General features: G+C 45.0%; 5 protein-coding genes across 9 annotated transcripts; 3 read left to right on the forward strand and 2 right to left on the reverse strand.

Annotated features, from left to right (window-relative positions):
- The first annotated feature begins 321 nt into the window (after positions 1–321).
- Positions 322–1,942, forward strand: bdkrb1 (bradykinin receptor B1). The gene has a single exon (XM_037241489.1). It carries the CDS (start codon positions 322–324, stop codon positions 1,390–1,392), a length of 1,071 nt encoding a protein of 356 aa, XP_037097384.1. The 3' UTR covers positions 1,393–1,942.
- A 1,428-nt stretch (positions 1,943–3,370) lies between these two features.
- kcnk10b (potassium channel, subfamily K, member 10b) lies at positions 3,371–11,699 on the reverse strand. Its single transcript, XM_037242061.1, has 7 exons — positions 11,276–11,699; positions 9,117–9,532; positions 6,592–6,709; positions 6,025–6,185; positions 5,744–5,936; positions 5,528–5,670; positions 3,371–5,455 (listed from the first exon to the last, which is right to left on the reverse strand). Exons 1-7 carry the CDS (start codon positions 11,328–11,330, stop codon positions 4,823–4,825), a joined length of 1,719 nt encoding a protein of 572 aa, XP_037097956.1. The 5' UTR covers positions 11,331–11,699; the 3' UTR covers positions 3,371–4,822.
- A 630-nt stretch (positions 11,700–12,329) lies between these two features.
- On the forward strand, positions 12,330–15,675 carry spata7 (spermatogenesis associated 7). 2 transcript variants are annotated; one of them, XM_037240858.1, is made up of 12 exons: positions 12,330–12,533; positions 12,646–12,708; positions 12,791–12,880; positions 12,986–13,033; positions 13,129–13,226; positions 13,306–13,739; positions 13,806–13,845; positions 13,963–14,055; positions 14,121–14,152; positions 14,222–14,299; positions 14,469–14,526; positions 14,631–15,675. In XM_037240858.1, the coding sequence occupies exons 1-12, from the start codon at positions 12,503–12,505 to the stop codon at positions 15,192–15,194; spliced, it is 1,629 nt and encodes a 542-aa protein (XP_037096753.1). In that variant the 5' UTR covers positions 12,330–12,502; the 3' UTR covers positions 15,195–15,675. The 2 variants fall into 2 exon arrangements, with proteins under 2 accessions (XP_037096753.1, XP_037096752.1); XM_037240857.1 differs by having other exon boundaries at positions 13,963–14,054; positions 14,114–14,152.
- Positions 15,676–16,132: 457 nt separating this feature from the next.
- Positions 16,133–24,119, forward strand: ptpn21 (protein tyrosine phosphatase non-receptor type 21). 4 transcript variants are annotated; one of them, XM_037240854.1, is made up of 20 exons: positions 16,133–16,321; positions 16,925–17,220; positions 17,337–17,506; positions 17,746–17,843; positions 17,914–17,981; positions 18,053–18,123; positions 18,388–18,475; positions 18,556–18,644; positions 18,800–18,887; positions 19,115–19,194; positions 19,325–19,432; positions 19,772–19,832; positions 19,937–20,018; positions 20,087–21,585; positions 21,868–22,008; positions 22,475–22,693; positions 22,972–23,100; positions 23,176–23,410; positions 23,489–23,649; positions 23,804–24,119. In XM_037240854.1, the coding sequence occupies exons 2-20, from the start codon at positions 17,041–17,043 to the stop codon at positions 23,930–23,932; spliced, it is 3,696 nt and encodes a 1,231-aa protein (XP_037096749.1). In that variant the 5' UTR covers positions 16,133–16,321; positions 16,925–17,040; the 3' UTR covers positions 23,933–24,119. The 4 variants fall into 4 exon arrangements, with proteins under 4 accessions (XP_037096749.1, XP_037096748.1, XP_037096750.1 ...); XM_037240853.1 differs by having other exon boundaries at positions 16,134–16,321; positions 19,934–20,018; XM_037240855.1 differs by lacking the exon at positions 19,325–19,432 and having other exon boundaries at positions 16,134–16,321; positions 19,934–20,018.
- Positions 24,120–24,399: 280 nt separating this feature from the next.
- On the reverse strand, positions 24,400–27,381 carry fam98b (family with sequence similarity 98 member B). The gene is made up of 8 exons (XM_037240860.1): positions 27,344–27,381; positions 27,072–27,220; positions 26,823–26,936; positions 26,512–26,687; positions 26,370–26,450; positions 26,149–26,265; positions 25,274–25,441; positions 24,400–24,901 (listed from the first exon to the last, which is right to left on the reverse strand). Exons 1-8 carry the CDS (start codon positions 27,379–27,381, stop codon positions 24,692–24,694), a joined length of 1,053 nt encoding a protein of 350 aa, XP_037096755.1. The 3' UTR covers positions 24,400–24,691.
- Between the last annotated feature and the right edge of the window lie 521 nt (positions 27,382–27,902).

The raw sequence follows: 27,902 nt of genomic DNA on the forward strand, positions 1-27,902 counted from the left end.
GCAACTTGATAAGCATGGTAAGAACTTTTAATATTTCTTTGAATAGTTTTAATGACCAGCAGTGTGGGAGGTATTCGTGGAAATAATGTGACTGAGAAGAGGAAACATCTGTTAATTGAGTCAGCATGTTTAGTCATAGTGCATGACCAAATCACATGATATATATTTTAAGACGGCAAAAAAAAGCAAAACATGCTGTGACAGCACTTACTTCAAATCGGATAGAAGTGATTTATTTTTAGGATGTGTTTTAGGATGAAATCTAGGCGATTGGAAGGGTTCAGTCCCCATCATTAAAATGTGTGTTTTGTCGTGAAGACGATGGAGCCCACCACACTGCAGCCAGAGGCAACTTCGTGGCCTGAGAACAGCACCCTGTTAAACTCTCTCACATCCACGGAATTCCTCACCGTGCGCACCATCGTGCCCCCTTACATCATCGCCGTAACCGCGCTGGGCCTCCCTTTGAACGCCTTCGTCCTCTGCGTGTTCCTTTCGCACAAGGATCGTCTGACGGTGGCCGAGATCTACCTGGGTAACCTGGCGCTGGCTGACTTTGCCCTCCTGTGCGGTCTCCCCTTTTGGGCCGCCAACATCCTCAATAGTTTCAACTGGCCGTACGGCGACGCCTTATGCAAGATGGTCAACATGGTCATGACGGTGAACCTCTACACCAGTGTCTACACGCTGGTCATGATCAGCGTGGACCGCTACCTGGCTATCGTGAGGACCATGAAAGCGAGGTGGCTCCGACGGACGCGGTACGCTAAGATCATATGCGTGTTCCTCTGGATTTTGGGGCTAACGCTCAGCACACCAAGCATTCTCCACAGAAAGACGATAGACTTTGAAGAATTCCAGATGACAGCCTGCATGTTGGACTACAGCCACGGTAGCTCGTGGAAGTTAGCCAACCAGGTTCTGTTGAATGCCATCGGCTTTGCTGTCCCCGCTCTGGTGATTGTCTCCTGCAGCGTGGCTATCGTCAAGACTTTGCGACAGAGAAAGGAGAACGTAGGTCTCAAGGATGTTAATGACACCAAAGCGTCGTTTCTATTGTACGCCGTCACTCTGCTATTCATCCTTTGCTGGGGGCCCTATCAAGTGTTCACCTTCCTTGACACGCTCTGTGACATCCACGTGCTGGATGTCACAAGGTGGTCCCACACTCTGGATATCGGGGGGCAGGTCTCGGCCTACCTCGGAGTCCTCAACAGCGCTCTCAACCCTGTTCTCTACGTCCTCTCCGGGCAGTACTTCAGGAAGAAAGTTAGGGCCATCTATAGAAGGGCTCTGAACAATCGCAGGGGATCGGACATAACCACCTATCAGCGCTCTGTCGTGTCCACTTACATTCAAAGACCAGAGCAGATTAAGCCTGTGGTGATTTAGGATGATAATCATCTCACCAAAATCATCAAAGTATGACAACCACAATTGTCAAAATATAGACAAATATTTTGGACCAGAATGAACATATTTACAGGATAAAGAAACATTGCACTACGGTACATGTAGTGCAATGTAGCACTTTGGCCACAAGGGGTCACTGTTGATTCCGGCAGAACTCACAACGCAGAAAAACAAAAGATTACCCTGAACATCTATCTTGATTCTTGAAGTGGGTGAAATGCAAATGTACTTTTTAGAAGTGTGATGGGTTCCAGGACATTTCAAGTGGTATAGGACACGTGATATTTAGAAACATTCGGCCAGCATAGAGCCCAAAGAGTTAATGCTATTTTTGTTTTATACCTGGATGTAAACAAGCATGATTTATTCCCTCGACACTACACGCATGACACTTGCTAATGAGAAAAAGGCCTGATGAGGTGCATGTGCAATGCCATGTGAGTGCTTCTCCTCCCTCCATCCCTTTTTCCATCTATCCATCCATCCATTCGTTTCACATAATGCGTTTCATCTCAATAACGGCAAAAAACAACAACCTGCATCAGCACAACCCGGTGGACCTTCAGCCTTAATTTTCTATTCTTTTCCACTGTCCTCTACACGTTGATCTTCTGGAGGTTAGGATCAATAGATTTGTGTGTTATGGATAATGAAGCGTTTTTTTGCACAGGTGTTGGCCATAATTATGGAAGCAAATTTATTCCAGTAAAAAAATATTTTTTTCTGTCAAACCTTGCAGCTAAAAAAAAAAAGGGAAAACAGATGAGAAATATAGCAAACAAGAGGCATGCAATGAAAAATATTACGCAATACAAACTAATAATAGCATCACATAGTTTCATGGAAAGTATCAGCTGTGTTATGTTTACCTTGTTTGATTCTTTTTTTAACTTCATTTTTTTCCAACATTAAATTTGGCACAAAAAAAACTTTTGTGGCTCACAACGTTTTGAACAAATATATTAGTAAAATAAATTATATTTATTTGTATTTTTGCTAGTTTCATTTTTTACAGGATGGGGGGGGGTGCATTAAATGCTAATAAATATTCTGATAAAATTTCATGCTGAGCTTTGACATATAGAATTAAATTGATAGGGCAGCTCAGTCAGTTTGAAGTGATATGAAGCAAGCTGAGCTCCTGCAGGCAATCGTCTCACACATTTTTCTCCTCAGCATGTTCACACCTCTTCCTCCTCATCCTGTTTCACATCCTTCTATGCCGGTGCTCCTAGATGAGGGCAAATTTCATCAAATGATTTTTTTACTCTGTGGCTTTGATATATTTCTCAAATCAGAACTGAAATTGTCAAAAGTAGTTGTTCAAATCTCACATCATTGTTAGTTGTACAGGTAATAAATAAATAAATAAACCACTGTGCAGTTTTTTTTCTATTTGTGCGATGTGTACAATAGATTAGAGTGTTTTCTGTGAAAATTTATTTTCTCTCTTAATCCAAACGAATAGGAGGTCAATAAGTAAGTGCAGCCAAAACATGATGGATTCACAAGAAAAACGTGGGCAAGAGCTGGAGCGAGATGTCTCCAAATGGAAAGAGGGGTCACGTCCACCTTGGAAGAACACGATTTATAGCCATCTCACTCCCCTTGATTCATTTGTTTTGTGGTGTTGCCAGCTGGCTCACACACATTTGGACGCACGTGACTGCGGGCATGCACGAACTTCAGGCTAGTCCGCATCACGCTAATTACATAATGGCTCGTTTTTCCTTTAGGGGAATAAAAGGTGCATCAAACTTGAAATTTTTAAATAAATAATAAAAATAGAAAACAAATTATGTCCTTATTGAAGGGCTGGAGATATAAAACAAGTTTCAAAGTGTAAATGTTAAGACTTTAGTGACTAAAGTCTCAACATTTACACTTTGAACAAAGCAAACAACAAAAGTATAAAAGCTGACGTTTGAGATGCAAATATAAGGAGAAGACGACGGTATTGAAATTTCTTTTGCCATATTTATTATCTGCAAAATAAAAAGGCACTGGATACAATTAATGTGAAATTTTCATTCAACGTTCACAAGAATCTTCACAGGTCATGGTCATCCAGAGGTTATAACCATAGCTGTGTAGAATTGCCCTTTAGAATGCCAATAATCAATTTTACGAGTTCTGCAGTGTTAACTGTGATTTTTTTTTTAACCACGTAAATACATTTGAAATGGTCCACTGTTGGAATGGGCTTGAAAATTGTGATCTTTGAGAAACCATTTAGTCACGGAATTATTTTGATTAACTGGTGAAGCCTAACTTTTAACAATCAGTTAAATTAACTGATTGTTATAGTCGTCCCAGGTTGGGTATTACAGATATCGATATTAAAGTGTTGAAGATGAGATGAATAATTTATAACAAGTGCTCCACTGTTATCGAAAATAAAATGGTTTCAAACAGGCAAAAACATGCTTAGTGTACAAAAATGTGGTTACAAAAAGTAAGTGGCCATCCATCTTGATTTCTTTCCCGCTGAATTACGAGAGAAGTAGTACATTGCATTTCAAAAATACACAATTCCATGCGCAATCGATAAGACTGATCAGCATGACGCGGTTTATAGTCACTTAGCGTGTGTTCATTGATCCTCGGCCTCTCCCGCCGTCCACCATGTCTTCAGCAGCGGTCCCAAAATAGACAAGGCGTTACATGACGACAAAGCTGCGATCGATAGCACACCCTGAAGATGGATGATGATGTAGATTCACATGTCCAAGTTTGTTTTCTTAACATCGTATTGGGCAGAAGCAAACTAGCCAGCTAGCAACACCACGATGAGAGCCAAAGTAAAAACATCTGCGATGAGGTATTGAGACTACAGACACAAAGTCTCCTTGGTTTTGCTTTGTTGTTGTTGTTGTTTTTTTGGCAACAGGTTTTGCTGCCCGTCATTTTATGGCACCATGACAGAAATTCCCGGGAGCAGCTCCAAGCTAATTGAGGAAACGGAAAAGGCACATTTCTTCGATGCCTGTGGACTTCTGCAAAAAATGTAGGCGTACAAAAGGCTTGCCAGCGGGATAATAAACTCAAGGGTATTTTTATACCGGACAAAACCTGTCCAGGTTTTGGACCTGCTGAGTTTGCCAAGCAAATAGTAAATTGGTCTGGTATGCTAATGTTCACCTCGGAGCTCTCCTTGAAATCCAGGAATAATCCCAATGCGGTACGATTTTTCGAGACGCTACCCTTGGGGGCAAGCTTGGACTGCTTCGGCAAGTCGATAATATTCTCCAGGAAAGAGGTAATCAATCGGGTTTCGGATGGTTTAGGTATGCCGCTTGTTCAACTTGAAGGAGTCCTTGAGAAATCCAGGTATATTTCTGATTCTACATCTGATGAGTTTCTCAACAGAACTCTATCCTTCCGTTAGACGAGTGTCTCCAGAGAACGCCTAATCGTCCTGTTGTTGAGACAGTTCCGGTATGCACCCGTTCAACTTGGAGCGTTCCATGGAGTACTGCGACAGGTTTGTCAAACTGGTGTTCCTCTCTTTCCTCTCCCGGTTTTCCTCGTCCGGCTCGCAATCGCCTTCCGCTCCCTCGCCCCGCTCTTCGTCAACCATGGCGTTCCCGTTTCCAACGCTGATACTGGCCCTTCGATCGTCCCCGGGTATATTCCTCCGGATCTCGCGGCTCTTGCTACGCCTGGCCAACTTGGTGAGGGAACCAAAGCGCAGGTTGAAAAGGTTCTCCTCGGACGAGGATGCCGTCTGCGGATCGACGCCGCAGTGCTCGTAGGGCTCGCAGGCGCCTTTCAGCCGCAGGTTGTTCAGCTTGGTGTCGATGCTCTCTTGGGACGAGGTCTTATATCGGCCGGCGTCCAGGCTAGCGAAAACAGCCCTCTTCTCGGGCGAAAGCATGTCTAAAGAGTGTGCCCGCTGCTCCAGACCTAGCTGGCGGCGCTCCATGCTACGGATGGTGGCGGCCCGCTGGAGCTTGTCGTGGATCTCCACGCTCAGGCGCCGCCGCGTCTCTCGGAACTCGGCTCGGACGTTCGCCTTCCATTCGGCTGCGTGAGCAGCAACCTGAGAAAGATTTTGAAGTTCTTGGTGGTTCTTTGACTTGGGTCCTGAACCCTGCCAGACCTTAACACCCACCTCGTCTTTGGTCTTCTTGGACAGCACTCGAAGCCAGTCTCCGATCATGCTGAGGACGGCCGCAAAGTAGGCCAAACCCACCAGGATCCAGAACCACACCAAAGGCTTATACCACTTCTTGTAGTCAATCCTGCGGTTTCCTCCTAGAAAAAAAAACAAAACAATCCATCAGGATGGAATCGATGATTGCGGCCACACGTCAGGTTGAATACAAACCCGCCACGTAGTCGCCGATCCCCACTGTGGTGAGAGTGATGACAACAAAGTAGATGGCCTCCAGCGTGGTCCAACCCTCGATGTGTTTAAAGATGACAGCGGGAACGGTGACAAAGACGATACAACCAGCAAAGATAAAAAGGATGGTGGACGTCACTCGGATCTTTGTCTGGCTGATCTGTTTGTGCTTTTGCTGCGTCGGGGAGCAATTTCAAAGAATCGTGTCAAAGCAACGACGGCTTCACTCAAGCCAGACCGCGCCATGATTTGTCAATACTCACCCTGAAGATCTTCTCCACCCTCAAAATACTTTTCACAAAGATAGTGCCCAGCTGATCTCCGATCCCGGCCAACAGGAAGCCAAAAAGAGGAATACCAAATATGGCGTAGAGGATGCAGAAAATCTTGCCGCCCACCGTGCTGGGAGCGATGTTGCCGTAACCTGGAGAGAAATGACATGCTGCCTTTTTGGTGTATTATCAAACCCGACCTTGCTGACATGTTAACGACACACAATTTGACCTTAATAAGGACATCAAAAGGGGCTCAAAAAGAAATGGCGAGTGGGGGGAGAGGACATTAAGACTAACATGATTATCCTTATGCAACATAATCAATAAAAGCTCTTATGTAACGTTCCTGGAGGGATGGGTCAGACCACACAAAGTTATGATAATTAAGTTGTCCTCAAGGGAAAAGACATTTGTCTTTGTCAAAGGGACACTGACGAGCTCAGTATGACTTTGGCCGCATCGATAATTTGGATTTCATTTACACTGTCTATCTGGTTCTCAAGAGTAAAAGATTTTTGAGAGTTCAAATGTTTTTTTTTGTTTTTTTTTAGGTACCGATGGTTGTGATGATGGTTCCAGCAAAGAAGAACGCGCTGCCCAGGTCCCAGTAACTGGAGTTGTAGGAGGTGTCGCCGATGGGACTCACCCCAGCGCTCACAGCGTCGATGGAATGCTGCAAACACACACAAAATGTTTTTTTTCTTTTTTTCTTTTCTGTGCTTGTCATTATGTTTGTGCCAACTACTTTCTTTGTGCATCCGTAGCATTGCTCTGTGGGAAAAAAAACAATTTGCAGCTTTGCATTCACCGTGACATTATTCACGCCTGTGCTTCATTACGGTGCCATAAAAGCTCTCCATCTGCTCTCGTTCTCTCTCTCAATGTTTTGTGTGAATTCTTTGTTTTCCTGTCGCCATGGCAACGTGCACTTTGCCTCTTGCTTCAAATTACAAAGACAACGTATTTATATTAACAATATATTATATAAAAAAAATATATATATATATATACATATATATATACATATATATACACATAATATATTATACATTATATATATATATATTATATTTAGATGATCAATTTGATGTAATACACACAACTTAATTGGAAAAAAATTAACATTTTTGAGCAGAGGAAATAAAAATAAACATGTGAAAATGCATTTTTGCTCTGGTTCATCCAAATGAACACATTGAATGTAGTGCGCCCTCATTTAGGGCCGCCCCCGCACATTCTGTGCAAGTTTTTGGAGAGCGACTGCCTTATGAAAAATGCATCTACTCCCGTGACATACATTTCAAGGCAAAATAATGGACCTCTTCAAGCGCACATACTGCTATTTATAGTCGACTGCACGTTTTCACTTGACTTCAAAACCAATTTTAATTTTCGTATCTATATTTAGCCGAAACAAAAATCTAATTAAACTCAATAACCTATTTCCAGGGTTGTGGGATGGCCGTGCAATATGTCTGAATATTTTATGAGCTGTTCTATTAATAGCCCTCTTCTGTTTGCCCGCCAACATGGTGCTGTATTGAAAATGTGGAAAATCTTTCTGAGTGCACGTGCACTTTGCAGGCACGAGGACTTCTGAATGACCCTTTTGTTTTGAAGTCTTCTGCCACACAGCAAAACATTGTGGTTTGTGGCAAGACATTTCATTTTGAAGGCCAACATGTTGTATATACATTGTAAATATAAAAATACTGCTCATTGAGACGTCTCAATTCCTTTCAGCTCATCAGTACAGCGCTAATACTCGGCTGTATTGAATATGATTCTTTGAATGTGCTGACGTAATGATGCTGCAGGTGCTCAGAATTGTGACTCATCATTAAATGCGGCCCATAAATAAGCACACGGCGTCAACGTCACATTGTGCCACGACGTGCGTCAGCCCCGAGTCCTTGGCAGGGGGAATTATAAGGATGAGTATTGTGGGGGGGCACTGCAAGAGCAAATGTGGCGAGGCAAGCATGCAGTGTCTGTCATTGATTTTTTTTGTAGCCATTCGTTTTCCTGAGGCTCCTGTCTTCCCACGCAAAAAAACATGAATGAGTTGCCAGCGCACCGCACCGTTGAAAGAACACAAGAATATAATGCAACCTTCAATGGAGCAGCAGCATTATTTATTTTATTTATTTGCTTTCAGATCTTTCCGTATGCTACTGAGGCATAGCGGCCAATTGTTAAAAAAAAATAAAAATGCTTTAAGCTGTCCATTGCAGCTTTAATTATAGTTATAGCCAAAGTCTAATCATTCCTTCAGCACTTGAAACCCGTTAGTTAGCAAATAGGCCGTTAGCGTTCCCTTCCTGCTGGCATTTAGCCCGTTAGCGTTCACTTCATACTGGTGTTATATGTTGCCGCGCGTGTCTCGAATCGGCTCATTTGCCCAGCTGCTGCTTCTGGCACGGCAGGAGGTCTCCCACTCCTGCCTTGTGCAATGAATAATTGATTCCCTCCGGACTCCTCCTTTGCCTAACACACCACGCTAAAGGTTTTCATTTCCATCCCCCTGCCTTACATGAGATGCTATCATTGATTTCTACAACAAACTCTGGCTACAGCATCTCTTTGTGAGACCCCGAGGTTAGATGCTTGTGTGGGTGGGTATAAAAATATCGATGGAAACAGACCAAAATTCACCAGTGCTGAAGATGTTAACATCAAGCTGGGTTGTTCTGGTGGAAAGTGGGCCACTTCAAATTGTACATGCTTTGTCCCCTCTGGGTCGGGGTTACTGCAAGTTTAAGAAGATGTCAAGGGTGTGTGATTATTTTATTATTAGTCTGACAAGTGGTGAAGAGACAGAGACATAGAGAGAGAGAATCTGGGCCCAGAAGTGAAAACCGGCTAAGAACTTTAAATGCCAGTTGTTCACATCACGCAATACTTCCTTCTGTTCATTCTGTTATCTAATCTTTTCTCCCCACAGACAACTATAATGTTGTGTTATGTAACTCGTGTTTACCATCAATTGTCAACACGTCACTGAGCATTATGGCTCGTCTCAAAATGCCTCAAGTTATGATTGAGCTTCCAGCTTGTTATCTTTCAACTGTTCTACTCACCTTGATGAGAGCCTCCAGCTCGTCGGGTGTGACGCACGAGTGTCTTGCCAGGAAGGAAGCCTTCTCCAGGGTGATGCTGGTCTTCTGGTCACTTTCAAACGGCTGCTCCAGCGCCCTAAAGGCCAGCCCCCCGCACACCAGGTACAGGACCACCACGACGAAGACAGCCAGCACGGTCTTCCACTTCATGACAGACTGCAGAGCCGCCAGCGAGCCGTCGCAACCAGTGTCCATGCTGGCCACCACGCTAGCCGAGCGTGATGAGATGGACAGGCGAGGCAGGGTGCAGTGGCTGTTGGTTTTGGGTTCGCAGCCCATCGGGTTCTGCATGGTGGCCACGCTAGCCTGGACCAGGCTGGACTTCACCAGACCCGGCTGGGGCTTCTTGGGAGGGACCAAGTTGGACTGGACCGCCACTGGAAAACATGGAGAGGACGGTTTGTAGTAGATGTGTGGAGATAACTTCATTTCCGCCTGCAGGCTGCGATACCAAAAGCAACCTTTAAATTGTCTCATCATCTGAGGAATGAGTTTTAGGCGCTCCGCATTAAAGCCATTAGTCAAGCGGAAGGGAGCCTCAGAAGCCTGTCGGCGGCCGTTGCCTATATTGCTAATGGAGAAGAAAACCCCATCACCATTTATGGGACCACATTCGATGAAAAAAAAGATTCTGACCTACATTACATATGTAAATATGTAAATCATAACTAGAAAGGATTTTATTGAAATTGATCACATTGGGGTCAATTTTTGTTTATGCTTGTTAAGAATAAGCATTAACCACGCCACTTTGCCAAATGAAACAAATTTGTTCCAGACGCCTTTTTTTGTTTTTGAAGGCTGATGTTTGATGTGACACGTGCACACACACACACATCTATGCTGGCGCACGAGCACAATAGTGGGATGAGTCAAGGACATCCAGGAAGCATCCCATGCACACCCACAGCACTTATGAATCTTGTTACTTTATCCTGATTGGACTACTGAATCAATTACGACTAAGTGATTTTACTTTCTGTTCTCCCCAATAACACTCCATATTGACAGCCGCAGTCTATATTTAGAACACAAAATAAACGACAACTTTAAGAACGAAGCAGCAGAAAGACTCTCGGCGAATTAGTAGTCAAGAATGCATGCGATGAGGTCATTATGACGGGAAGCTAATCTTACAAAGACATAAATTGTATTCTGTTAAAGTGAAAATGAATTAGAACGTGCATGTTATGGAAATTCATGTACCTTTAAGTATGGTGATAGTTTGACTGAGGAAGAACTCAAACTCAATTTATGGGAACATTTGGTTTAGAGGTTGCTCTGCATTCCAGACTGGATCGGGTTCGCCCTTCCACTGAACTGTATTGTAATATAAATTGTATTATCATTGCTTGTGACGCACGCATCCATCTAAAATCCAAGGCACTAACTCTGCCGCCTATTGATTGTGACTAATTGAATAAGGCTTGAGTGCAAAACCATATTTGCGTCTGATATTCCCTCTTCATGGGGAGCAAGCTGAGCCTCACAACAATATGAAGCTGCTGTCAGTATTGGCTCAGGTAAATTGTTTTTTTGCACAAATGTGGTGATTATTTTCTTGGACTTACAATTCAATGAATTCTTGACACTAACAGTGGCTCAACAGCTCTAAACAAGTAAAATAAGTGGAAATAAGAAAGAGGCCTTATTTTGATTCCGATTTTTTTCCCCAAGTCATTACTTCCGGTTACAAAATAAAACTAAATTAAGCATCATCGTTTTCACGTCACTTATTGGTAAACACAACACTCAAAAATTCAAAACAGTTTAAGGTGCAAAACAGCATTTGACTCGTGTATTTGACTCGTCAATCTTCCGATTGTACATCGTTTTGTTTTGAAATGACTTTGGTATTTTTGCTAACTTGCTATTTTACTACAATTTTGCACCTGTGCATTATTTAATGCAATTTTACAAGAAAAGTATTTATATACTGTGCATTCCTGTAGTTCTATACAAAATAAGTGTAATTTAGAGTATATATTTGAAGAGTAAATGACAGACGTATACAAAAAACAAATAAAAGGACACTACACGTATCTATACTCACGTCTGTTGTAGGTGCTTTCATTCCACTGATTGTTTAAATTTAAAATCATACAAAAGTATGTACTGACCTTGTTCGGGGTCCCAGTTAACTTGTTTCCTCGGGTTTTCTATTGGGAATTTCATCTTTAAAAATATAATTCTAACGAATAAATAAATTAAAAACGTCGGGGAAATAAGGTAACCGTTTCAGAAAAGCAAAGCAAACGCATATACATGATTAAAAATAAAAATTCCCCACATCTTCACACTTCAGCATGTCTTCTTTTAAGGATGTGTCTGCTAATGACATGCGAGCAAATAACCGCATTGTCTGCTGTTCGAGTGTCCCCTCCTTTTTTCTGCATTTCGTCTGGATCAAGTGAGATACTTTTGTTTTCAAGCGAGGGAAAACCGCAAGTCACCCCAGACAAACACACAAATGCACGCACACAAGGGACTGGCAAGCCCGGTGGGTGCCCACCCAACTTTATGCACTCGCCTCGAATAGAACAACGAGGGCGTAGGCAAAAAAAAAAAAAAGGATGCTCTGCTTCCTTTATCGCATTCCCAATGGTTCTCAAGCAAACATGAATCTACTCTCCAGCGTCACAAATCTATTTGCAATACTTACTCTTGTGTTTTTTTCCAGGCAGGCGAAAAAAAAAATTAGATATATATTTTTTTATTCCTTCATCGTAGCAGGCAGCCGGTGAGTGTGTGAGCACATGGTGCAAAGCGGCGAGTCACGCCCAACCATTGGTGGACCTCCACGGTGACATCATTCATATGTATGAGGAGCATATGCATTATTCATGAACCTGCAGACCTTTAAGAAAAATATACAGGCTGCAACATATGAAATAATTAATTATTAGGAGAATTTGTAGAAAAAAATCTTAACTTAAAGATTTATTTGCTTGTATAGGTTAGCCACCCTGATATACAGATAAACCAGTAAAGATGGGGGATCAATTTTCAATCAATGCAAGAATAGCAATTCATATTATCTTATGATCATATCTATAAGGGAGACAATACATGCTTATAATTCATTTCAAATTGTTTTAAATTTTGAAAACGTTCAAGAATTTGCGTCAGACATCACCCGTTTTGAAGTTCCACCTTCTCTTTCTTTCTTTGCGCATGCGCGAATAGTGGAGTGACGTCACCGTTCTCAGCAACCGGCATGGCGACGGCGAAGCTTTGGGATCCTCCATTCGTGCGATAAGAAGCTAGAATGTCAATAATAATCCCCGTTGTGATTTCTAGATGTGTTAAGGCTTTGTCGTTGCACTTTTGCAATAGTTTGGGAGAAAATGGGATACGTTGACATGGATTCGAGGAGACGTACGTAACCGTGCTTAGCATTAGCAATAGCTTTGCATAATGTATTATAGGCATGCAGAAAATGTCTTATATTATTGATAGTATATTATTGCCATTCTTCTTATTATTTTAGGGAGTGTATTATCGGGCCCTGGGTCCAGCCTTAACATCAGAGGGCAGGCATTGAAAAGTAGCCGTAAGTATTATTTTTACTAAGATTTTAAGACATTGTTGGTTGATTTTGAGAGCTGTTTCTGAGTGTCCTAATTATTTTTCAGCATTTTCTCCTAACTCCTCCAACAAGTGGGCCCAAGGATTGATTAATGATCACATGATGTCTCACTACAAACGGATTTATTCAGCTAAAGGTGAGCTTTTAGAAACATGAACATCACAGCACGTAATAGTGAAAGTACAAGGAGCTGTCTCCTTCCCTCTCTGTAAAACAAATCATATTTTATGTTTCCTTGCAGCTGTTATCGACACCTCAGTACCCAAAAGCCTTACGCAAAGCGTGAAGTGTAAGTAACACGTCCCAGTTTATCTCTTAACACCAACATTCCGTGTGTATAATAACATTGAGAAGATATTCGCATATGGTTTCATGTGTAAGCAGACAGCGACCGGATGAGACAGGAGTATTTGAAAAAAGGAGGTCGTCCCCAGTCAGCACATTCGCTCTCGCACAGGAATAGCAGATGTTACTCGGCACAAGTAAGCAACTGGCACAGTTTTTTTTGATTGAACAATTTGCAGCAAGGCTCGGCCATTTACCGTGTCATTTTTCTTTTAGAGTCGATGTTCCATGCAGTCTGAATGCAGACCCTACCTCTGCTCAAGAAACTCTGTGCACTCCAGCCCTGGATTCAGCAGATTTTTTCATGCAAACGAGGTCTCCTCTCCATCCACTAAAGCTAATCATCAGCGCCCTTATTCCGCCGTGGAACTCAAGTTTCGAAGCCAGGAGCTGACGTCCCGGGGGCGGCCGTCCGGATACCCGTGCGCCTCGGGCAAGCCGAGCTTCAAGGCCTTTCGCGATCCTGTGCAAAAGACGTACAGCGGTGACTTGCTTGAGAAACATTCGCAGCACTTCACCCAAGAAAAGCCTTTCACACCTAAGATGCTGAAGTCACAAAAGAGCTCGTACCTGTCTAGTTATCGCTACTATCGAGCACCGTGGGGCGCCAATCTGGCTGAGGAGAGCAACGACTTGAAAGCGGAGAAACGGTTAGTTACTGCAAAGTCTCACCTCTTCAAATTGATTCGTATTGTTGTTTGAACTGCTTCTTGCAGAGCAGAAACTGTGCCGCAGGAGTTGGATGAGCCACCTCAGGTTAGTTTGCATTCACAATCCTTGGCCCTAAAAAGAGATTGAAGACAATTGTGTACAATTTTTATAGTCACTGTAAAATCAGTGTAGCACAATATTGGACATCTTTCTTTGTCCCAGGAACTCAATAAAGAGCAGCAGTCGGCTGAGGACAAGCTCACCGGCACGTATTCAATAACGGCAAAACACGATCCCTTCGACCATGCCACCAGGTAAAAGAATGCACAAAATGTGACTTTTGCAGTCCTATTAAAGCGATTCTTTCCTCTAGGTTCTCTTTCGAGAGTGGAAACACGTCTCCAAGTGCAGAGTAAATATGTCTTCATAACCTTTACTGCATTAAGATCAATAAGATCAATAAGAATCTGTTCTTTGACAGTGATGAAGAATTGATGTACCTTGAGTTTATTAATGATGTCACGGAAGACATCTTGTCCAGAGGATCAGTTTCAAACAGGTGAGGTCTGCAGTCAGTAAAACGTCATTTCCTGTTCCATGGTTGTTTTCATATCTTACAGATATATCTTGTGTGATCGGACTGGAGCACTTCTTTTTCGTTATTGGGTTAATAACCACTTTGGGTCGGCTTGAGTACATGATGGTAACATAACCGTTTGTCCTTCAAGGATCCTCGACCGGGTGGTACAGCGGCATATCGATATGAATCTGCATCGTCTGGATGAAGTAAGTATGCTTGAAGTGCATGTTGGGGAACCTGATTGAGATTTGTAGCAATAAACATTTTGAAAGTCAAGCAAAGGCTTCAAGGTGTCACTGTCTTATTTTAGGCTAAAATGCGTCACCTTCTGGATATTCTGCGCAACAACCTGGATGAACCTTCCGCTGCGTCCTCCTACAGTGAGGGGCCTGGGAAAAAAGACCTGCTCGATAGCCTCATGGTGATGCCCGAATCGACGCTGGAGCGGGTGACAGCTGAAGAGGACGACAATCTCTTTGATTATGCAAGCGATCGCAATAATTCTCCCGAGCACTGCCTGGAGGAGCCCGTGTTGAGCTCTCCACAGCCGTGGTCTCCTGAAAGAAGTTCTTTGCTGACAGCGAGTGAAAAGACGGAGGAGGAGGACAATCGCGAAGAAGATGCGAATTATGAAGAAAAGGATGAAGGGGACTACCAACCGGTTGTGACAAAGCAGGAAGAGGCCTACGGTGTGGAGAGCCATCGGGACCAAGCAGGGTCAGACACTGAAGAAAACCGCAGTGTTCTTGAAGACCTGGAAAGAAGGTTTTCAGAGTCGCTGCGTGTTGAAAAATACGCTAAACGTGACAACGTGGACTCTCCCAGCGAGCAGCAAACATATACATTGGGTTCTGTCAGCGAAGATGACTTTTGAATGTTTCACACACTAACATTTAGAGCCTCTAGAACACAGATGTGTTCCAATACAGTGTTTACTTGTTTTTCTTGCAATTTCACCTTTTCTCTTTTAAGAATTATCCTCTGCTATTTTCTGAAACCCCAAGCTATTCACTGTTTCTGCTCTTTCTGAAATACCTGAAGAGATCACAACAAAGCACTAGCGGAAAAGTAGTTCTTTGACGCCACCTTGTGGCATCTATTAGTAATTGTATTTTTTTGTGGACATGAGTTACTGGTCTATTAGTGGAGTTTCTTTACTCCCTGTCACACAGATGCTGCCCTATCTATTATTCTTTGCAAGAATATTGACTTTCGTTTATTCTGAAATAAGTAAAAAAAAAAAAAAAAGGCCTGGCTTGAAATGACTGTGAAAAGGTTTGGGGTGGGTACGTATTCAGTGAGTCACCACAAAGTGTCTTTCAATTTGCAATAAATATTTCTACAAGTCCTCTGCATTATTTGCACGACCTATAATTGGGTGGAAAAAGAATGTGACCGCGGGGGCTATTTTGCAAACAAACGGTATTCTTTCACAATGCGATGTTTAGCGTGGGCGCGATAAGGGCCGTCAGCCGAGGTGGAAGGTAAACAAGGAGGTCAGCGGCCAGCAGGTCTTGGCAGCTGGTCCTCCAGGAGAATTCTCACCACTCGGCATTCCAGCTCTCTGAGGTCACGAAAATCCCCGTGTATCCCTCCGCGACGATGCCAGAAATACATACTTTATCAAAGCTTGTTGATGAATTTAAGCCATGCGGTATCATTTTGTTTACAATCAAAACTTTTCAAGTATACTTTGTTTTTCTTGGGCTTTCATCGAGTAATAAAACACATTTACAAAAGTTGTAGGTCCGCGGATGAAGACACTTGTTGCGCCTCCAATCCCAGGAAGCAAAACACGCTTGGAACCCGAGTGATGCAGGACGCAGAGTGGGACACGAAGTGACACTTTTGCCCTTACCCAGGATCGCACACGTTTGGGATTTAATGCAATTATTCTAAATTATTAAAAGAATAGTAGGTGCCTCGTGGTGGAGCTATCGCTGGGACTCAAGCCCTCTTGTCTTCGGAGCCGGACCTTTAAACTCTCCTGGCGGCTCAACGGTAACGACGAGCGGCTCCGGCCAAAATATTTACCGGCGACGTCAGCTACTCGCGGGTGTAGTCTACTTGCTGGGCCTGTGTTAGCGAGCTAAAGCTAAACCTGCAGATTTTGCATGTAAATACTCAATCGGATGACTCCCGAGACGATCTAAAGTACATGGCCGATTACTTTGACATAACGATCTTAACGATCGCATACCGGTAAAGCACTAAATGCCTAGTAGAGGAGTTGAAGAGAAGTTTGGCGTGTTCCGAACCTCGGGCAGGGATTTAGCGCTCCACAGTTGACTGTCTGGATCAGACTAATGTCCGGAGGCCGAATCACGATTGAAAATTAAGATCAAAACTGCCCCAGTGGAAACCAAGTTGATTGCTCATTTTGTTGAACTGATTTGATTGATATATTTGGTCAAATTAGGTGATGCACGCGTGTGCAGTCATGGTCTTTGCAGTTGTGAATTTCAAAATCGATAAATACAGACTAAATCATCACTTTAGCTTGACTGTAATATTGTGATGCTGTAGAACTACACCAGATCACACTGAAGGAAAAAATGACTTGTGCTTTTTATCTTAATAATATATTTGGTGTCATCTGTTCAGGTCTGCCTAATAATGAGCCCCATGACTGACACCATTCCTAAAGTCTTATTAGAGGGGACAGCGAAGCGAGTCATTTGCAAAGACTAAAACACGAACGACTCCCACCGGCGCGAATCATGCCCTTGCCTTTCGGCTTGAAGCTCAAGCGCACGAGACGGTACACGGTTTCTAGCAAGAGCTGCCTGGTCACTCGCATCCAGCAGCTCAATGGCGAGTTTGTGGAGTTCACGCTGTCAGTGGAGAGCACGGGCCAGGAATGTTTGGAGGCAGTCGCCCAGCGACTGGAGTTAAGAGAGGTATGTCAGCAATAGACAGGCTTTGCTTGTTCTTTTCCCATATTAGGTTTGTTATGTGCATAGAGTGTAATGTATGTCATATGATGTTTGTGTTTTTTTTTTCTCCCACGTATTAGATCACGTTCTTTAGTCTATGGTACCTGAACAAACAGAACCTGCAGAGGTGGATCGACCTGGAAAAACCGCTGAAGAAGCAGTTGGACAAGTACAGTGTGGAGCCTACCGTCTATTTCGGAGTGGTGTTCTACATCCCCAGTGTCGCTCAGCTGCAGCAGGAGATCACGAGGTGAAGTTCAAAACAGATTCCAAGAAGACGACTCGTTCATTGAGATTGCATGAATGCTAAGAAACACCTACAAAGGTCAAGGGGAAAAAAATGTTGCAGTTAGCAATAGCAGGGTAATGTTAGCAGTCAACAACGTAATTACTATTATAACCCTTACGAATTGCTTTAACGGTATTTGAGTCAATTCTCTTCTCAGGATTTGGACAATTGTTCAATTGACTTCATTTGTTGACTTTCAGATATCAGTATTATCTACAGTTGAAGAAGGATGTGCTGGAGGGCCGCATCTCATGCACTTTAGAACAAGCCATTCGCTTGGCTAGCCTCGCCGTGCAAGGTAGCGTCAATGTTAGCAGTTAGCAGCGTCGACACTGTTTGACACCATGCGTGTTTTCCACCTATCGCAGCCGACTTCGGAGACTTCAACCGCTACGATTCTCAGGAGTTTCTTCAGAAATTTGCGCTGTTCCCCATCGTAAGCCATTTTCCTAAAAGACAATTTGAGTATTGGTGGCATTTTCTGTAATCACGTTTGCATCATTGCAGGACTGGATCCAGGATGAGCAAGTTCTGGAGGAGGCCACTCAGAAAGTGGCCCTTCTCTATCAGTCTTACAGGTGAGAGCGCTTGTCACGAGTCCCTGTTGTCATCCGTTGGATGTTTCAAACACCACGGGGCGCTCCTGTTTCTTATTGGTCTCAAGAATGTAAACAGGATGGTTTGGTTTATGGACTAGTGAGTGGAAAAAGCGCTAATTAGCATCAGTCACAGTAATCTGACCGTGACTAAAAGCACGAGACGTCCAAATATTGGATTACAAGATGAACGTTTACTTTTCCATCATGTTTCCATTAACTAGACCGGACTTGTATCGTTCTCAGGGGTCTGTCGTCCCCAGAGGCCGAGATGTTGTACATGCAAGAGGTGGAGAAAATGGAGGGCTACGGCCACGAGAGTTATCAAGCCAAGGTTGGTTGCAGCTAGCCTACGGAAGAAAAAAAAGTCAAGCTTTTATGACGTGAGTCACATTTGTCATGTTGCCTAAACAGGACAACACGGGCACAGATGTGACGTTGGGCTCCTGCCTGGACGGCATCTTTGTCAAACATAAAAATGGCAGGCCTCTTCATTTATTCAGGTAATGTTCTCTTCCACTCACACCGATTGGCCGAGTCCGGCAGAAACATTGTGTACGTCGCGTAGCGACACAAATGCTCGCTATTGAGCGTTTTGCTGCGACTGCAATGACATCATATGTTCTCCCTTTCTTTTTTGCTTGAATTGGCCGTGCAGGTGGAATGAAATTAACAACATGAGTCACAACAGGTCTTTCTTTGCCTTGGAGTTGCTCAACAGAGAGGAGAGTGTCCAGTTCCAGACCGTAAGTCTCTCTCTCGACATTGCGCTCTCTTATTGGAATTAGGCTCAGCCAGTCACAACAGTGTTGTTGTTGTCGCTGCCGCTGCTGCTGCTGTCGTCTGGGCCATAAAAGCCACGTCGTGTCAGCTGAAGCTCTGTGCGTGCTGTCGGAATGCACTCTCAGCAGCAATCCTCTCTGGGGACTCTGTCGTTTTCACTTGCTCTTTTTTTTTTTTCTTTCTACCGCAGGAGGACATGGAAACTTCCAAATACGTGTGTCGCATGTGTCTGGCCAGGCTCAAGTTTTATAAGCTCAACAAGAGCAGCCTGTAAGTTTCACACGTCTAGCCCACTTCCTGGCTCTTTTGTCGCTTGTCTGGCGAGCGCCACTCCCAAGTGACGCAAGACTCACTTCTCTGACCTCCTCCACCTCAACCCTCCGCCCTCCCTCCTCCTCAGGGAGGAGTGTGACCCCATGCCTCCCGAAGGCTCCCAGAAGTCTCTCCTCACTCTTGCCTTTCCTCGTTTTCCAATGCTCTCTCGTCCCTCTCTGCCTTCAAATAAGGGGTGAGCAGCGCAGTTAGCCAAGTAGCACGTTTCAAATTTAAGTACGGCAAGCGACCACGGCAGCTAATTATAGAGACACGCTAAGTTACTCAGTACGTTCACTTTGAGGCCTGGCAGTGAATAAATTCAGAAATTTGTTTTGCAAATGGCGGCGCTAGCTATTTTTAAAGCAATGATACTTTGAATAAAGGCAATATCACTAATGTGCGACTTCAGACAAGTTCGCTCCTAAAATGAAGACAGGCGTTCTAGAAAATAAAAACAAGTCTTACCAGCATTTAAGTGACCTTTGAAGTAATACATCATTTTTTTGTGGTTGACTGACTTTTTTGTCCCCAGACAAACACAGTCCACAGTCGTCAACCCGGTCAGACGTAGATCGTCAACAAGATTGTCCCTGGTGAGTTAAATGCACATTCTTGTGACTATTTAGTCAACTAGGAGCAAAGACTACTTAGCTACTTAGGAATGCTAGTTCATCTTTTTTTTTTCCCCGAATAGCAGCCAAAGCCTCAGGGCTACATGATGCCCCCGCCACAAATGCACTACAACGGCCACTTCACGGAACCTTACACGTCATCGCAAGGTAACTTTAATCGTCTTGTGTCAGCGTTCGTCATCGTCGCTAATTCCGGAGGTGTTGCTCTGTTACAGACAACCTGTACATGAACAGCCAGAACGGTTACTGCTACCACTCCCAAACCAGCCTGGACTGCCCACCTCTGGATTACGGCGGCGGCGGGCGCTTGCGTAACGGCAGTGTGTACAGCGCCCACAGCACCAGCTCCCTGACTAACCCTCAGCACTACCTCCAGCCCTCGCCCATGTCCTCCAACCCCTCCATCACCAGCGACATCACCCGGCCTGACTACGTGCCCTCGCACCGCCACAGCGCCCTCATCCCGCCTTCCTACCGAGCCACTCCAGACTACGAGACGGTCATGCGGCAGAAGAGCCGAGGCGGCGGCGGGATGCTTTTGTCCCAGGAGCACCGGCAAAGCCACTCCATGAGGAACCTGAACATCGGGAACTCGTACGCTTACAGCAGGCCGGACCCTCTTGTTTACAGCCAGCCCGAAATCCGAGGGGAGCACGGTGGCGCCACCCAGCACCACCACCACTATCCCTTCCACACGGGCTCCAGCTTCCACGGCCCGTCGCCGTACCACGCTTATCCCATCGAGAGGAGACCCGTGGTGGGAGCCGTCAGTGTGCCGGAGCTCACCAACGTCCAGCTGCAGCAAGCCCAAGAGTATCCGGCCGCCAACATTATGAAGACGCAGGTGTACAGACCGCCTCCGCCGTACCCGTACGCCCACCCTCGGCCCGCCAACAGCACGCCGGACCTGTCGCGCCACCTCCACGTCAGCAGCAGTAACCCAGATCTGATTATCACACGCCGCGTGCACCATTCTGTCCAGACTTTCCAGGAGGACAGCTTGCCTGTGGCGCACTCTCTGCAGGAGGTATCCGAGCCGCTTTTAAGCGGACCCGTGCACAGACCCCCTTACCACGCTCAGAAGCGCAACTCCATCGAGATAGCCGGGCTAGCGCAGAGCCTCGAGGGCATGCGGCTGAAAGAGCGGCACGTGTCGACTTCGGCCGTCGAGGCGGTCACGCCTCCTCCGGCCCCGCGCGGAGGTCGCTCGCAGGGTTCCCAGCTCAACGTGTTCTTGGAGCGTGCCAAGACAGAAGACAGGAGTGACAAGGAAGACGTAGAGTACGGTCACAAGAAGTCCCTCTCCGACGCCACCATGCTGGTGCACAGCAGTGGCGACGAGGAGGAGTTTGATGATGACGCAGGGCGCCACACGCCGCTCTCTCACGACGCCATCATCCCCGAAGAGGAATCTCCGCAACATCTCTTCATGGCTCCTCAACAACAGACCCCTCCTGAGCCACCCCCTGCTTATCCCATTGGCTCATCTCTGGACCCTATGCTAGCTGCCGCCCTCACCTACAAGGTCCACCCTCTGCTCCACGAGACCGAGCCGCTGTACTTGCGCGATGTGCGGCAAGCCCGAATCATGCCCTCGGTGTCAGAGGGAGACCTGAGCGGCGAGGCCAAGCACAAGTCCAAGAAGGACTTCAAGAAGAGGCCTGTGTCTGACGTGCCTCAGGCCAAGAAGACCATCGAAGGTTTACCTCCACCGGTAGGTTTTTTTTTTTTGTTTTGTTTCCTGTGCTGTCACTTGCTCTTCGCCGCGGGCACAATAAATCTCAACATCAGCATTGTATTGGCGTGACATCAGCTGTGCTACGACACTCGAAAGAAGTACATTGAGAAACCGGCCGGGTGACATTTCTCTAGAAGTGCTCCCAGCGGTGCTGTCGTCTGAGACAACTTGTCGCCACCCTCAAAACCAACTCCCTTCGCTGACTGCGACAGTCGCCCTCAGCATAACCTCCTAAATGTACTCGTCTCCCCACGCCAGGGCATGAAGAAGAGCGTGCGCTCCGATACGAGGAAGATGGGGCCCCTGAAGGTGGCTCATCTCAACGGCCTGTCCATGTCCAGGCACCCGACGCAAAGCGAAGCCAAAGACGAGCGGGAACTAGACTCCAACGACGAGAGGGTAGGAATGAATTCGAATACTTTGCGAAACTTAGAAATTTGACTGGGTTCGAGCGAAACTGGTTAGCCTCGTTCACCTGGATAAGGCTTTAACTGTCAACGTTGTGGGTGACAAACATAAATCAGAGAGGATCGTAAAGCATTAACGCCATGCATCGTGCACAACGGTTTTCTACACACACACACACACACACACACACAAAAAAAAAAACTCCTTTTACATCAACAGTAGCTAGCATACTAGCCTCAATAACACGTATATGAATCACACCCGGGCAAACAAGATTTTAGGCATGAACAGACAAGTGTTAAACAATACAAGCAAATTGTAACAGCAAAGTAGACTAGACGAGCTATAAATAGAGAAACAGTGACATCATTTTGCTTTGTCTGATTTCACTCCCGAAATCTTGTTAAGCTTGTCGGGAGAGAAGTCGACCGGCTTTATAATCGATATTTTGTTTCAGTGCAAAATCTTGGAGCAGCACATGGAGATGGGTGAGCTGCTGAAAGAGTACGAGAGCATCCCCAAGTGTCGCCCGGCGGCCGAGTGCACCGTCGCCCAAATGGCCGAGAGCGCAGACAAGAACCGCTTCCAAGACGTGCTGCCTTACGATGACACCCGCGTGGAGCTGGTGCCCACCAAGGAGAACAACACGGGCTACATCAACGCCTCACACATTAAAGTAAGAGCTCCCACGTTCCGAGGAGATGTTCTTGAGATTTTGTCCGATCGCTACCTAATTTACGTTGCTGCGCAGAATAGGCTAGTGGTCTACCTGATCAAGAATCTCTTGCATTTCGTAGTCTTAACGGTTATCTGTGAGAACAAATAACACAAGAGTCCAGAAAAATGCGCGGCACGTAGTGACGTGAGCGAGTGTCGGGAGGCTTGTGGCGTAACAGGTTTTACTCTTAAATTGTTGTTTTTGAAAGAGGAAGTGTTTGTCTTTTGTCCCGGCAGATCAACGTAGGAGGACATGAGTGGAACTACATCGCCAGCCAGGGGCCGCTTTCCAACACATGCCAGGACTTCTGGCAGATGGTATGGGAGCAAGGTGTCGCCATCATTGCCATGGTTACCGCCGAAGAGGTACGTTGATAGTTTTTAGCAGCGGCTTGTTCCGTCCCTACGTTTTTAAACGCTATGGTCTCGTCTTTTGCACAGGAGAGCGGGCGGGAAAAGAGCTTCCGTTACTGGCCTCGTCTGGGCTCGCGGCACAACACTGTAACGTACGGCCGCTTCAAGATCACCACGCGCTTCCGCACCGAGTCGGGCTGCTACGCCACCACGGGCTTGAAGATCAAACACCTGGTGATGGGCCAGGAGAGGACCGTGTGGCACCTGCAGTACACAGACTGGCCAGACCACAGCTGTCCCGACGATTTCAAAGGCTTCCTCAGTGAGTACCGGGAGAGTTTTCTCCAAACTATTTTGGTTACTTTCGAGGCTTCATGTTGGCGTGTGGTGGTGTTTCCAGCTTACCTGGAGGAGATCCAGTCGGTGCGGAGGCACACCAACAGCATCAGTGAGCCAAAGAACAGCAACCTGCCCGTACTGGTGCATTGCAGCGCCGGAGTGGGACGCAGCGGCGTGGTCATCTTGTCCGAGATCATGATTGCCTGCCTAGAGCACAACGAGGTAAGCGGGAGGCATCCACTCTGGAGCTAACAAGAGTTGGAAAAGTGTGGGCAGCAAATATTTATCAAGAACATCAAGTGGTAAATCATCAAATTTAGGGTAACGTTATTGAGTAGCCAGATCATTTTCCTCATGTCTTCAATTATTTCCACAGATGGTGGACATTAAGACGGTGTTGATGAAGCTACGCCAGCAGAGGATGATGATGGTCCAGACCTTGTCCCAGTACACCTTCATCTACAAGGTGTTAGTCCAGTACCTCCGCAACTCCCGGCTCATCTGAGAAGTCCCAAAGATGTGTTCTGTGCTACTACTGGGCTGACCCACAACTCTTATCAACAGTATTATAGTGTTGTTTTTTTTGACAGTGACTTTTGCTGTATAAAGCACTTTGAACAGCACTGCGCTGTAGCGCTTGAGCTGCATCAAAACTATCGCGACATACCGAGTGGAAGGTGACAATGGAAAAAAAAAATATATCAAAAGATTTGTTTGTTTTAAACTTTTAATTTAAACATTTGAATAGTGCCTGCAGACTGTATTTTTTTTATATTTTAAGATGAAGGAACGTTTGATTGCAGTGAAAGAGTTTGTGTGGTGTTTCTGCGCGTGCTGAACTGCAACTAGGAAGTCAAAAGCAGAAAACGCATGCATGCATGCATGCATAATGACACTGTGTGACTTTTAAGACTTTCTACATTTGCTTCAGGGTTTCTGATCCCCCCCCCCCCCCAAAGCACTGATGGAGTCTTAGTGGAAAACACATTTATTTTGGTATCTGTCTGTCCATGTATTTGTTGATAATGTACACAATGTGAGTGTTGTGTGTTTACTGTACAAACTGTATAAAATCTATGATGCAAAAATGACATGGTGTCAAATAATGATACTATTCCATGAGAGACTACGTTGTGAGGTTACTGAGGTTGATGTCTACTGTTACAAAAGTGTCAGCAAGTTCATAATCCACGACAGACTGGGGTCCTGTTCAATTTATTTAAATGTTTTGATGAGTCATTAAAAAGAATAACAGCACATTAAATCAATACTGGTACCGTCTTCGCTTGCCGCCATGTCCACCGTGCCTACCTCCTCCTCCTCCCCATCCACTACCACCTCCTCCAACCCAACCTCTTCCTCCTCCACCCCATCCACCTCTGTCTTGCCTTGCCTGCCAAGTGGGCATCTCAGGCAGCGGGGGTTCTATCTCTGAGGGGCGTCCACCTCGGTCCGGAACTCTTCCCATTTGGATCTGATGAATACGCGCAAGTGACAAATGTGAGTGATGTTGGGATCTACGAGTACATTCTTTTATTCGGGCTCGAGAAGCGAATGCTGCGAGCTCCCTACTGTTTTTGTAGATAATATTATGACACTCCATAAAGACTAACTGAACGAAAACTCACTAAAAGATGGACATGCATCTGTTTCACTTAACTTTTACCGTATAATAAACGTAAAAAAAACCCCAAAAAATTAATCACTTGCAGTTGCAACAATAATATGTTTCTGTATTTCCCCCACCCCCATCTTGCTGTTTTAAGACAAAGAAGCTGAACGGCTGAGTTCAAAACAAGTATTTGATCCACGGAAGAAGAGCAGGTGTTGACATCTTATATGTTACCTTGTTGATGGCACAGGTGGTGTTCTGCCTGCTGGCGCCGCTGCTGGTCTTGACCACGTTGCATATGTCCTCTCTGGCGGCCAGCAGGGCGGCGGTGTCCACTGAAACTTCGGCCCTCAGTGCGTGTCTCTTGGGCTGGTACGCTTGGGCCATGCTGTCAACCTTGGCCTGAATACAAAACAAGAAAACATTTAATCATAGACACAGATGGAGAACCTACAGGAATATAACATAAAACTACAAAACGACACATGGAAAAAAAATTGAAAACCTGATGAAAAAAGTTGATAAAACTAGAACCTTTAGGAATAAGGAGCAAAAATCTGCATTTAATTCTCTCTGGATGGAAAAAAGGCAAAAAAGGTAATTGGTTATAAATGCCACAAGAGGGCGACATAGCCTTTTTGTAATTCATTATGGCTATGACCAGACTAGATGAGGCTCATCCCTCAAGATTGTGTTAATGCAGTGTATTTTTTACATGAGACATGAATTTGGCCTGAGAAAAAAATAGCAATAGGTTTTTTTTCAGGATTAAAAAAAACTGGCAAATGTGGCACTGTGAACATGTGAAGGTTCACTGTAGTAGAATAAAACAATTGCCTGGGGTGTTTCTAGTACCTGGGTGTACCTCTGGTGGCTACGCTACTGCTACGATGCAAAAAGATCCACTTTCTGCTCTATGGTTGTCATCATACTTTTCCTCTTTGTCATCACTGGTAACTTTCTGTGGTGACATCACACAAAACAAAATGCCAAAGAAAAAGCAGGGCGCCTGTAAATTTCCCAGATCATGTCAGCTGAACTCGAACACTGTACCAATTCCAGGGCGTTCATCTTTGGAGGTTGTGCTGTAAGCTAACAAATGAACTTACCTTGGCCCTGTCTGACCACCCGAACGACTGAATGGTGACGTCCAGGCGCTTGATGAGCATCCTGCGCCGACATTCGTACTCTGTCGACATGACTGCGTTCATGCTGTGGAGCTTCTCCTGTGTGAGGACAAAACCGGACACCACAGTTAGAATGTTTTTGTCGCATTTATTTTCTTGAAAGATCTCTCAACGCACAAGGTCCAACCATCATCATCACATACCCAGTGTTCTTTGCTGAGGCCTTTCTTCAACGCGGGTTTTCCCACGATGCCATTTGGGCACTTGCCAACAAGTGTATCCACCTGTAGTGACACATTCCAGCTGTTTGCAAATTTAGCGTAGAGGATTCGAGTAGAGTCTCACCTTGTTTTGAATGCTAGACAGGACATCCAAACCATCCTGGCCCTTGCACAGTGAAATGTTCAAGGTGCTGCAGATTTCCCGTAGCTCCAGCGATGCCGAGCCCGCGCTTTTTCCCTGAACGCCGCCTCGTCTGCTGACGGCAATCTGCGCCGCCTGAAGCTCGGAGCTTAAAAACACTACACAAAAGAAACAATTAGCTCGACTGCGCATGAAACGAAAAAACACATTGGAAAAAAAGGCTCCAGATAAATGATGAGCCGATTCAGGGTCATCAGAATTTAACGGCGTGATGAGCTTGAGCAGTAACTTACGGACAACCTTGAGATGGTCTTTAGAGTTTCCCTTTAGTATGGCTGACAATTCATACGGGCAGCAAAGCTCCTTCAGCAAGCCCCTCATGTCCACCTCCAGGCTGTCCAAGTCCTCTGTAGGGACATTTGGCTTGACTGACAAGGAACCAGGCGACTATCTGTTTGGTCGCTAAGCAACCACTAGCAAAAATTGGCCAAGCGTTTCGTTTTATAGCGATAAAGAGTCGATTCGAGTCATTTTTAGTTCACCTGGACCAGAAGTGATGCTCTCCTCCAAGTTACATAGTGGCTTCAAACGGGACACCAACCATCGGCACAGGTCCACATACTCAGCAGACGACAGGCCACTCTTCGCGGCTTGAAGCAACGCCGCCTCCTCCGTCAGGGGACCGTCATAGCTAAGCGGGAGAAACATTTTAATAAGACATTTTGGAGCCGAGTTATAGACAACGTTAACATGGCGAGAGACCGACAATGTAAAGCTACATGTTAGCATGCTATCTCGTGGGCTGTCGACTCACCCGAGTTGCTCCAATGAGTCTAAAATATCACACTCCATCGCTTATTCTATGGTTTAACCACCATGATATGACGTTTAAGTGAGAGTGTATTTACATACAAAAATACATTTGTAGAGTTAATCTGTTTCCATGAAATCCGAACGGTATTACGAACGCTATATTCGGATGCTGTTCCGGTTGTGTTCCATGGACCGATCGGAAACGAGCATTTACAATCAGAATAAAGGTTCCGCCTGCTTTATTGGCTCCGCCTACTGTTAACGTTGATTTATCTGTCGACTTTTAATGTATATTTTCAAATTAACTTGTATAATTTAACACGTTTTGTACAATTTACGAATTTAACACGAAACTCAAAATTACCGTTTGTATAAAGGTATTAAAATATATGTGAAATAATTTTGTATTTAGAAATGTCTACAATATCATTCCTAAGCATGACAATATGTCGGTATTGCTTATTATATTACGGCACATAACAGGTATCATTTGCATTTTCGAAGATATTGGATAATTTGTGCCTTTAATAAATTAAATACAATATGAAAAATATGCACAG

Source organism: Syngnathus acus, chromosome 22 (genome assembly GCF_901709675.1).
Source record: "Syngnathus acus chromosome 22, fSynAcu1.2, whole genome shotgun sequence".
NCBI lineage: Eukaryota > Metazoa > Chordata > Actinopteri > Syngnathiformes > Syngnathidae > Syngnathus > Syngnathus acus.